Raw genomic sequence first — 12,771 nt, forward strand, 5'->3', positions numbered from 1 at the left:
CAAGAAGTTAGCCAATATAGCACATTTTGTATACAAATGGTTTTGTATTCTGATCAATACATCAATTTTAATTATTTACAATAACAGTCATTTTGTGTTATTTACAACAAATATGCAAATTTTAGTGAAACATACCTCGCCTTTTATGTAATATTGTTAACAATCAGATAAGCCTATCTGTACTCGGGTGTTAATAATGATCAAAACGGTTTAACCCATTACTTCATGAGCATTTTGTGAAAAATGGCTGTTTTCATTGAAAAGTCTCCCGTTACAAGTTCAAATTGCTATAATACTATAAAAACTGCTTCAACACTAATCAAACTTGGCAAAAATGTTGACTGGACCATTGCCCTTGCAACAACATGCTCAGGTTTAAATTTTCTGTTACCATGGAAACGAGGGGACATCTCAAAATTGCCAAAAATCACTATTTTTCGATGATTTTTTTCCATCAAAATTGATTTCAAAGTGTTGCAACTTCTCAATGCTTTTCAGCGTTGGTTACACGTTACCTTATGATCAATCTGGGTCATTTATAGCCTCCCACAAGTCCAAAATTTTCTTGGCGATGAGGGGGACTCCGCCCCCCTTCAAACCCCGCAAACAGAAGGGGGCACATCCCCCCTGGCAACACCCTGATGTATCTTTTGGTTGGGGGGCCGTGCCGAAAAAGAGGTCACTTTTTTGACAACATTCTCAAACAAAAACAAGTGTTGGGGCCTAAATAAGGCATTTTTTCACCATCTGAGACAACAAAAAGGGGGGGGGGGGATCGCGCTCAGTTACCTTCTATCGTTACAGTGTTATACTGGAAACATTAAAATCATAAAGATGTACATTTCAAAATGCGTTTAAAATATGTTTACAAGTATATAAAAGCAATGTATGCAACTCCAATTAATATTATTCAATTACATGAAGCGGCAATTCATGTCATTTGATAATCAAAAATGATTGCATAAATCCTGCATAAATCAAAACATCCATTAATTGTTTACACATACAAAAACATTGTTTTTCCACTGAAAATATAGGTTTACCTTTACATTTACGTAGCTGTAATTTGTTAGATTATCAGAATCTTAATAGTGATTCTATAAAATTAATGAATTCATGTAAGATACATGTCAATCTTACAAGTATCATTGCCAAGTAAGTGAAAATTACATTAAATCCTGGGGTGTAATGGGATTCCTTGAAATTGAGCATACAATCAATGCTCATGCTTTGCAAAATTTGAATTTTATAATAGCAATTATTAGTTACACACTTTAGATAAGTGACCAAATGAAATAACATAACTTTATGATAATATTTAAATGTCAATAATTCATTTATATCTTAAAAGGATGTTTTAACAAGAACATTTTAGCTTAGCAATTTGCAGTATTGTGAGTTTGTACAATCATAATTCAATTTAACTCTTATTATGCACTTCATATTTAAAAGGAATCAGTCAAGTGATTTGTATCTTATGGCAGGGGATATCTATTTATTCAGCCAGCATAATAATTAGCTTGTTAAAAATGTTTCTATTATAACTTTGGATTATAATCTTGTAGTCCAATCTAAATTTACATTGTACGTAGGCCTTGTTATATATTGTTATTTATAAATCGTCCTATACCGTTTAAAAAATACAAAACCTCTAGTATTACCCAAGTTCACTTCTAAACTTCTACATGTTTAAAAGTTCTATTTGTCTTCTCCTCATAAAAGACGATAGCGTGTTGAGTACGCTGACATCTTTGTCTTGCAGTATATTTATACCAGAGTTGAAATATTCTGGCAGCCATCTTGAATTCAGGTCATTGATGAACTCTTCCAGCGTGTTAATCAAACAAACATCTCTATTATAATAGCACCAGTACGATGGCACGTTGCTGTGTTCTTCACAAGACCAGAGGATTCGTGTCTGAAAAAAATAGTTCAATTCGCTGCATTACATAAGCACACAATCCATTCAGTTTATAGTTCGATTGTTTTGGATGCTGGAAGCTTATTGGAACACTTGCGAATCATTTCCAGGAACTAACCAGTAATAAGTAAGAAATGTACTTTCTTGCTCAAGGAAACGACGTTTTGCCCCTGACAGGGTATGAACCCACGCGGTCAGTAATCTTAAGATTACTAATCCGATGCGTTCACCACTCGGCCACGCTGCTACTCTATCCATTTGAACCGAGTTAACAGTAATATTAGAAGAAAGCATAGAAACATATTGAATTAACAGTTATGTTACATGGAGGCATAAGATACATTTGAATCGAGTTTATTGTTATAATACATAAGAACATTTTTGTGATGTCACATAAACAGGTGATGAATATGATTTAAATTTGTAAAATCTATGTGAATATAATTTTTTTTTATTCTGAAGATCAAAATAATATAATAAGATTATCCCACTCTGTGTTCAAAACATTGAATCGAACGCAGTCAGTTTGCACTTTTAGAATAATTAAATAATGCATATTTCAGGGTACAATACCAAATGAACTAAAGATGTCAACAGAGCGTGTACTTTATAATGATTTCAATTGGTAGTTATAAACACAAGCAAGAAAGAAGTATGGAAGAAAGAAAAACGACAGAAAGAAAGAAACTACAGGTGACATCGATTTTAAGTTATTTATATTGTTTAAAAAAACGTTAAATTTATCTGTACAGTTAAGCGTAATTACATGTACATATATCATAATTTTGTTTCCACCCACTATCGCAAATAACAAGTTAATTTTGTATGACGTCGCTAACTTATACCAATTTTTAATTATGATACATAAAATGAAATAAAATACTATTCATAAGTTGTATCTCAAATAATGATTATAATTACATTTTAATCGGAGGCTAACCGTCAATATTTATGAATCAATGCTATGAATGTACCTTTATTATATGTGAGGAAATTCCAGGAAGTCCATTGGTGGACTGTGAGCTACAATTCATCACGAACTTCTTCATTATCTTAGTAACATATTTTCTGCAGCCGCCATCTGTATCCAACCGCGATAGAAGAGCTCGTTCTGCCTTCGAGAAAGATATCGCCCAAAATAAATCTTTCTTTGGTACAAGATGTATTCCTGCGTTCAAAACTTCATCTATAACATCCCGCTCAAACGCTTGTTTTGTTTTTTCCCTCGGCCATCCAAATCTCGACAGAGGTATATCGCACTCCAAAGACAGGGTAATATCCACGTTAATGTTGTGCTTTACTGGTGAACCTTGAAATGGCACCAACGTCATTGTCAATGCCGGTCCATGAGATACTTTAGAAATATGTACTGAATCTGATAATAGAAAGCAAACGGTTTGCTTGCCATAAAGATAAGATATTTGTTTCAAAATGTCGTGTCTAAAATGATGATATAAAATGTAACGTAATCGCACTAATATCAAAGATAAGTTATTATACACCAAACTGATACGCGATTTGAAGGTATAATAACAAAGTAAAATAATATATGTGTACATTGTATTACACTGTGGACCAAACTAAAGCGTGTATAATTTCAACAAAACTCGTCTTATAACCAAATACTTGTACACGGAATAAATAACGAATGATGGAGTAAGGAAGCTCAAATGCATGCAGTATTTCCCTTTTTAAAATAAAGTCAACCTTACATCGACTCCATGTAACAACACTTTTACTAGTGACATTAACAATTTTTTATCAAAGTAGGATAACAGTATTGTGTCAAGCATTGTTAGAAAATGTAAGATATTGCTTAGTCCTCATCAAAGAATCTGCATTTTTGCGACGAAAGGACAACTTACGTTGAACTTTTATCTTCCATAGAACTATCTGAAATATCAGCTATGTTACTTTATACCAAAATAAGATTGAAACAATCAATAGTTATTTCTACTTTGAAAATGATATATTTGTTTTTCTACTTACGTTGATTCCATGGAAAAGATGTTGCACTTTGTATTTTCTCAAAAAAATCTCTCTTAACATCAGCTGGAATGAGTTCAATACGGTCTTGAAATTTTGAACTTCTGTTTGATCTTTGTAATGGATCCATGAAGCCAAATCTACGATATCTGGGGTGGAACATGTAACGATGTGGAGCATCCTGCCGAGGTATTGGAAGACCAATATGTAAGAACTTTCTCGGAAGTTCATTTCTTTTTCGTGACAGGAAATGATAACATCCTCCAATAAACATTTCTACTTCAACAACAGCATAGCCCGGAGGAATCGCCGTTCCTTGATGATTAAAGAAAAGCTGTTTCTCCAAACACAAACTTAGTCTTTGCTGAAATTGATATAAAGCCAACAGTGATAGCAAAACGTAGTCCTTGCTGAAATTGATATCAAGCCAACAGTGATAGCAAAACTTTAGATATACATAATCGTTTGCTTCAACACTTATTGCCTGTTTATTCATCGTGCATAAATAGTTATCTTAAAAATATAATTACCAATTGAGCAATTTTTAATTGTGAAGTTCAAACGTTAATGCTTACGTTAATATTTTTTCGCAATAAAGTCGACTTCAAGAAAGGCTAAAAGCGAGTCATTTGTATTTCAAAATCTATTATTGATTAAATAATTTATTATTAAAATTCATGACACAATCTAGCAAGGACAAGAAACTCACGTCTTTGAAAACGTAGTTCACATTGCCAGTGTCTCGAACTCTTTTTACGTCAATGTTGAGAGGTATATTGACGTCAAATTCATCAGCTTTGTTTATCTTCAGTTTCACAGGATAGCTTCCAGCATCAATATATTGACGTCTGTAGATTCCGCCACCTTGAAATCTATCAAATTTTGAAGTAATTGATTTCAGTGTTCGATCGACAAGGCGCTTAGAATGTTGTCTGTCAACCTTATCAAGTGCAATTTTTTCAAAGATATTATCTAGTAAGTTCTTTTTCCGATTAGAAAATTCGCATCCAGTTTTGTTTAATGTTAATGATCCGGGAGAACATTCTGTAAACGATGTGGCTTTAGATAATCCGCTGTTGTGGCTATGTTTGGTTATAGTTACAGCACTTGAAAAATTTCTCTCGGGCATCGGTAACGTTTGGAACGGGGCCACTTTCATTTCGTCACTTTTTAATGGAAGTACAGTTGCTGCTTTACTTGCTTCCGATAAAACAGTTGCTACTTGGTACGGTCTTTTCCCACCCTCATGCATCAGTGTTTCAGATGACGGTCTTTTTCTTCGTCCACAATTAATTCTGCTGTTGATCAACGACTCCTGTAAGAAAAATTAGCATGAACATGTCACAAAAAATACATTTGAAAGTATAAAAATTAAAGAACATTTTTTATCTATTCTTTCTCGACAGTCATATGATCCAGTCTACTCTTTATCATTGTTTTGGCAATAGATAGATATTCGTTGATGTAAGTACTTGGAATTAGTTAAATGAAATATAATAGTTCAACTATATTTTTTAATCTTTCAATTAATTTAAAAGAACGTGGTTTCATATTATTTTACCGTAGCACGTTTAAACTTAGCTATGTCAATCAAACATATTAACAAATAAAAGTACGTACGGTCTGGAAATCTGTAATTTGATTTGATAAATTTGTTAGCCTTCCGGGTAATGTTCTGTCAAGACCTAATATTGATGCTCCACCTGCTGCAACTGGTGTGGTGCTGGTACTGGCAGGAATATATTTTGCTGATGCACCCGATATTTTCTCCCAATATCCTGACATTTCTCTTTGTCTAATATTTCACTGGAGATAAAGATTTCGGACAATGTTTCAAAAGTTTCGAATTTTGCAGCTACTTAAACGTCCAAAACATATAAGATAAACTAAAACACAGGTTTCCTGAATATTAATTCCATTTATGTTTATCAAGTTATGTTTTCATTTGATGGTTTTTGCATTACTAATGAAGATTCAATACAACATACAATTGCTTACAATTAGCATTTTATGCGTCGTCATTAGCATGGTTTGACATCAGTTGCAAACACATTATTTGGTTCAATAATGCGGGCTAAATTACAAGATGTCACGCAAGATAAAGAATATTGATCAAGGTAATTTATTCGCATGTGTAAACCTTAAAAACCATTAACTCAATTATCAGATATTTATGAGTATGTTTACAATGTAACATTTAAATATTGAATCTATGTTATCTCTGTCAATATTTCAGGCCTTTTATATACATTGTAGAAAAAACATTTGTCCCAAGTAAATTTATCAAATATAGTCCGGCACAATAGACATGAAACTTATTTATATTTAAAGCCCTTTTCGAAAATGCTTGCTCTCTCACCATGAAAGCATTGGTTTCACTTTTTCATCACTTTGTTTGAAGATTTTTATACTTTACAACTGCAGGTGTCAAGTGCTGTGTGGCATTTGTAAAAAAGTTGCCACGTACTTCACTTCTGTGTTGTAATATCTTTCTTCGCGATCATTGAGGCCAACACTATTGCGTGTTGAGAATTGAGTACCTCTCACTTAAATCAATAACCAGTAGTTTGTACAAGCTTGCAGGTTTAAATATTAGATGTTGGTCGTGTTTTAATTTAAACTTCTCCACATCAATCATCATTAAGTTAAGTGAAATGTGATTATGTGAATATTCAATTAATTTAAGTTAAAAATCTTATAAAAAATAAAACATATGTGTATTAAATACATCGCCTTTTTGATTGGGTTTAATATTACCAAAAACTGTGAGTTTGCCAGAATGACCTTAAGTCTTTTCCAAATACTTTTTACTGTTATTCCGATAGGCTAATTACTTATGTAGAATGTCTAATTACGTATGCCATATATTTAGTTGTGACTTAAATTTTAAATAATTGGTTTGGTTATTGCTGGGACTTAAAGGAAATTATGAGACCAATCCATTTTTGTAGCGGATAAAAGTAAGTAGCACATGACCACAATCTATGTCGCGAAGGTTAAGTAATTTATTTATTTAAGATACATCACGAAATTTGTTCTTTTGAGGGACGGAAAGAAACAATGGAATTTTCAACAAATATTGAGGAGATAAGTACCCAAATATCCTCCATACTTAAATAAACTTAAATATATGTAAAAAAGAAAGTTGTTTGCGTCAGCTCTAGATTACAGAAGGTGACAAAGGCATCCACCGCCAACACCTACATTAGGGCATCATGAAGTACATGCCAGTTAAACAAGATGACAAAGAATATAAGCCCCCAGAATTTTGATATACTTTATAATAAATCCGTTACATTTAGACAACGAAGGTTACAGCAACAATATCAGATTCAAAAAATTATAAGGAACTGAAGAGCAATTTAATAGGAGATGTGCACTTTTAAAAAGATAACATTGCTTCAATCAAATAACTTGTTACGATAAGGGGTATTTATAATGATTATGATCCTGGATTGACTGTAAGATTTCGATTTATGCGCAAAATTAAATGAATGATCAGACCATGAAAAGGCGCGTACTTAGTGGTGTCTATTACGAATTAATAGTTGTTTCAAAAGATCCCTTTGCCCAATCTTATCAGACAGAACTAAACAAAGTGTAGTTTAAAGGACGTAGAGACCATGTGAGTCCATTTCAGACATTCAGAGCTAATGAATTAACCTTATCCAACCGCACATATAGATGTAATAGAGACATAGTCATTTGTAGATGACTTGATCTCTTTAGATATGCGCCTACGAGTGAAAGATACTATACTTAATATACATCTTTGAGTAAAATATTTTAATCACATAATTTTATTTAAATCTATGAAATTCTTACTTATATAAAAGAATGAATAAACTAGGTATGGGAAGCTGCGTTCCCTATTAATATTGTGACCACCTTTAGTGTGTAAAATATTTTAAACAGGAAATATCTGCTTCATGTTAAGTCAGAACATGTTTGTTTTATATTTACAAACAGTCTGTGTAGCAATTATCAATGTAATCTAATATAAATTTGACCAAAGGGTATAACAAGCAAAGACTGCCTTAACGATACTGCGGATCACGAAGTGGTGAGGTGGACGTGTAGAGATGCAACAATTAGAGGGACAGGGCTACGTTTGAAATGTACCTGGAAAGCATAGACCCAAAAGGCAATCAAGGTATTAATAATGGTGATGAAAATTTCAACAATCCTAAAGGAAGAGTACAAGATCTTGCAAAACAATTTCTTAACGAGCAAACAATGCTCCACTAAGGTCTCTTTGTCAGTAAAATACGTAGAAGTTGATTATAGCAGGTACTAAAGTACACTTTCATTGGACGAAAAATTATTCATGTACTATAGCGAAATAACAAGACATGAAAAGACAGATTTACTTGCAAAATAAATAAATCAAAATAATAAAACGACTCTTAACCCTTTCCCCCATGAGCATATTGTGAAAAATGGCTGTTTTCACTGAAAAGCCTCCTGTTACAAGTTCAAACTGCTATGAAACTATGAAAAATGCTTCAATACTTATCAAACTTGGCACAAATGTTGACTAGACCTTTGCCTTTGTAACGACATGCTCAGTCTTAGATTTCCTGTTACCATGGCAACGAGGGGACATCTCAAAATTGCCAAAAATCACTATTTGGCCTCGATTTTTTCCATCAAAATTTATTTCAAAGTGCTGCAACTTCTCAAGGATTTGAGATAGAGTCAAAGGCTTTTCAGCGTTGGTTACACGTTACATTATGATCGACCTGGGATCATTTTTAGACTCTCACAAGTCCAAAATTATCTTGGCGATGAGAGGGATTCCGCCCCCTTCAAACCCCCAAACAGAAGGGGGCACATCCCCCTTCTGGCAACCCCCTGATGTATCTTTTGGATTGGGAGCGGCGCCGAAAAAGTGCTCACTTTTTTTAGCAACATTTCTCAAACGCAAACATGTGTTTGGGGCCCAAATAGGACATTTTTTCACTATTTCAGGCCTAAAAAGGGGGGGGGGGGGCGAAAGTGCGTTGTTTCGCGTATATATGAGGTAAAGGGTTAAGAAATATAAATTAGGAAATATTAATTTTTAATAATGTTTGAATAAATAAAGAAAAAGGAATATTTCATTGGAATTATAAAATTTGCATGCAATGTGATAAATGAAATTACTCCCTTACCCCAAACTTTTAAATATCAACGTTAAGTGGCATTTTAATATATTTCTCAAATATCTCAAATAGCAAAGTTTCAAAAATTTAACGAATTTACCTGTTTAAATTTCGTAAATCCAAATTTAAACTGCGCAATTAAGTTGTTTTTCGCAAATGCGTTCAAAAACTAGTTGAAATATTTTCGTTTATAAATGCGTAGTATATGGGCTTATTTACCTTTCTTTGTAAAGTTTGTATAGACCAGGAAGTTTTAGTTACTTATGTGACAGTAACAATAGGCTGTTTTATTGTAAGTCACGTACGTTTTTGTAAATGATTTTAATCAGCTTGGTAGGAAGAATGTGTTTCCTATTCACTTTGACTTTTCCGAACCATTTTAATTTACATTCTTGGAGGAGGACCGACGAACAGATATTAACAAGATAATTTTCAAATTGTTTTCATTGATGTTTATGATATATGTAAAGAGTTTGCAAAGAAGAAGAATTTGTTCAAAAATCAATAAGAACGAACAATTGTTTAAGGAGTCGTTTTTTGATACTTTCTTTCAGCACAAGCATAATTTATACAAATAATTTTTCGTTGCTTTAATATGAAAAAGACTTACAATATAAAATACCATGTATTATTTTCTGATATTGTGGCCACTTATTTGTGAATGACAAATGTTAAAATGTGAACGTAATTCGTGTTGTGTTTTATAAAGACTATATAATATCTCAAGGGTAAAAGTGATATGTTTGTTATCAAATATATTTTAAATGCCGACGACCAGAAAAATTTTGTTTTGAGAAATTATGTAAAAATTGGTTGCTGTCTTGAGCACGGGATATTAAAGGCGACGGCTTAGTCTCGGTTAATTTATTCACTTTTTTGTGACATTTCGGACACAAACTTTTCTGGAACAAGACCTAGCCTATCGTACTATTATATAATACTTGTAGTAATTTTCTTATTAAATATCGGTTCTAAGTGCATTCTCTTCGGTTATACGGTTTTCGAAAATATATTTTAGACTTTGTCGCTACTTTACATAATAACATAAGAATAAATAAATTATAAGACAAAATGAATAAAATATATGGACTTTTCTTCACTGGAAGTACAAATTCAAGCATACTTTGCCAGATGTTAACGTTTCGAATAAATAAAAAAAAAATACTGTAGAATTTGAAACGTGAATATGTACTTTTTTAATTATTTATATATAAAACAAGCAATTTCTTGATCACAAGTCACACGCTAACAAAAGATGTTGTCTATAATCTTAATGCCCATGAAATAGTCACTTATTAGCCAACTTTGAGACAATCCGACGAAAATTCAAAATTGCATGTTTCGCCACTTGATACATTTGTAAATATACAATTATAGTAAATAAAAGTCTTGTATCTGAAATGATAAAATGATAGGAAAAAACATGCAAATCTCTACAGAAAGCAGACAAAATTTTATTTATTGCATATTTACGCTATGCCAAATATTTTGGTTATTATAAAAAGGAAAATTTGTTCTTTTTCAAACTCTATTTAGATAATAATATCATGAACCATTGGCACTTTTTATAATCTTGATATTGATGATTCTGACATTTTCTAGTGTACGCTAGTCTCTAACACTCTTAACTCTATTATTTTGCTACAGGTTGACAATACATTTCTGGTTTTTTTTTGTTACCAAATGTTAAACTGAAAAAGAATTTATAACTGACACAATTTGATATTAACAAGACAGAAAATATGTGAACACCGAGTCATTAGAATTTGTTAACCTTTCTTACTGGGAAACTTGAGGTAATGATCTTTCCCATTTTATAAGGCCTTCTGATCGCAATACGATATATGGAAACTCAGTATAAATGAAATGAAAGCATTCTTATTGATGGCTTTTAAGATACTCAAAGTGTGATATCAAACCTGAGGGAGACTTACAGCTTGTAAATGCACTTTACTGATGTATATCGGGGAAACGAGCATTTTCTGGATCAACAAAATACAATAGTAGGTCAAATGAATTGTTTCAAATATTTTCATATATTTTGATATAATTTGGCAAAACTCCTTCTTTAACTTTCTATAAACATTGTATAGGTAACACGCAAATGGAAAGAATAATGTAGTTAGGCCAAGTCATATCCATTGCTTATGTGGAAGATACTTAATTGTGCTTTAATAATTTAGTCAACTCAAATGTAATTAAGAAAGATAAATTACATGTAACTATATCAGGTTATTTGATGTCCATGATATACGTTAGAAATATGTAATTCTTAAAATGTATGATAAATGGAAGACTGCTTGCTATAATGATATGATATTTATTGGAAAAAAGGTCATCTTCATTTTTTATCAAGTTTGAGGTAAAATGATAAGTAATAATGTAAATTGAACTCAAAATCAAAATAAATGATATAATAGTAAATAGACCGAATTAAATGTCAACTAAACTCGACTCATAGCAGAAATTATAAACGGAGGCACATAGTAAATTAATCTTAAATACATGTAGTGCATTGCTTTTCGAAATAAATTAATATTGCTCCGATTAAATGTATCACTTTATTAGCTGTATTAGATGTGCAAGTGACACTGCCGGAATACATGTTGCTAAAAAATCCATGGTTTTCTATTCAAACTTCTGACATAACAACCCGAAATTTTACTGCGTATCGAAATGAAGATTTTTGTTGTTGCTTTATTAACGTAGAATATAAATGATGTATATATTGAAATCGGCATTGCATCAATTATGTCAGAAAATATGCATGGTTTTATTCTTGTATCTGTGGCTAATAAGGCTTATCTTTAAGAATTCAGTAAAACATTGATTAGGTACAATATGAAAATCAATTGTATTGTTTTTGTTAATATTGACTAAGCCATATTATAGTTATCAAAGTTTTTTACTTAAAAAAAGAAAAGAAAACAGCAATTGACTTAATGAATGATACATTTGTTTTGCATATAATTTAGAAAGAATTAATTAATTTTATAAAGAAATTTAAAAAAAAATAATTTCTCGAGTATTTAAATATTACATACCACTACTTTAAGTATCGAGGAATAAAATCATTTATAACAAACGTGTAAATCGTAGCTGATTACGGAAACGTGGAAATTTTAAGCTTCTAGTAAACATTGCTAACCAATACATTTCTCTAATATATAAACTTTTGTCAAGGTATGACAGTGTACTGGGACGATATAATCAGATATTTATCAACATGTGAACTATGTTTCATTTAAATTTATCATTAAAACAAATTCACTTTGACGCTGATAAATATTGATGTTATCTCAAAACCATAGGCAGTGTTTATACGATATGTATACCATTTGTTAGGTTATCTCAATTCAATGTTACAATTTACAATGTATAAAGTATAATGGGAACAAATTAAGTATTTTTCACAAAGGTAAGGGAGGAAAAATTAAGCTTAGGCAGATAATTTTCTTAAACGTTGCATGATTTAAGAGAATTGTGATTGAAACAAATTGATGTTGATGAAAAAATAGGGGTTATCAACCAAGTTGTGTAATTATCTACCAATGAAAGGAAAACATGCGTAGAAAGGTCGCATCAACCTGGGATACACAAGCAAAATAATGACAAAAATACAAAAATGATCTTCTGTACTCAAATCACCCTAAAATGACTTTTCCTAAAGTCCCAGCATGAATTTCTGTATAGATTCTATATATTTTGGGTTTGAAGCTT

The 12,771-nt window shown here is 31.8% G+C and overlaps 1 protein-coding gene across 2 annotated transcripts; it reads right to left on the reverse strand.

Moving 5' to 3' along the window:
• Window positions 1-1,025: 1,025 nt before the first annotated feature.
• On the reverse strand, window positions 1,026-9,269 carry LOC132717178 (uncharacterized). 2 transcript variants are annotated; one of them, XM_060700602.1, is made up of 6 exons: window positions 9,152-9,269; window positions 5,528-5,713; window positions 4,617-5,222; window positions 3,911-4,271; window positions 2,896-3,296; window positions 1,026-1,918 (listed from the first exon to the last, which is right to left on the reverse strand). In XM_060700602.1, the coding sequence occupies exons 2-6, from the start codon at window positions 5,690-5,692 to the stop codon at window positions 1,682-1,684; spliced, it is 1,770 nt and encodes a 589-aa protein (XP_060556585.1). In that variant the 5' UTR covers window positions 5,693-5,713; window positions 9,152-9,269; the 3' UTR covers window positions 1,026-1,681. The 2 variants fall into 2 exon arrangements, with proteins under 2 accessions (XP_060556585.1, XP_060556587.1); XM_060700604.1 differs by lacking the exon at window positions 5,528-5,713 and having other exon boundaries at window positions 9,152-9,260.
• Window positions 9,270-12,771: the final 3,502 nt, after the last annotated feature.

Source organism: Ruditapes philippinarum, unplaced genomic scaffold (assembly GCF_026571515.1).
Source record: "Ruditapes philippinarum isolate M1 unplaced genomic scaffold, ASM2657151v2 ctg683_1_1_1_1, whole genome shotgun sequence".
Classification (NCBI taxonomy): Eukaryota; Metazoa; Mollusca; class Bivalvia; order Venerida; family Veneridae; genus Ruditapes; species Ruditapes philippinarum.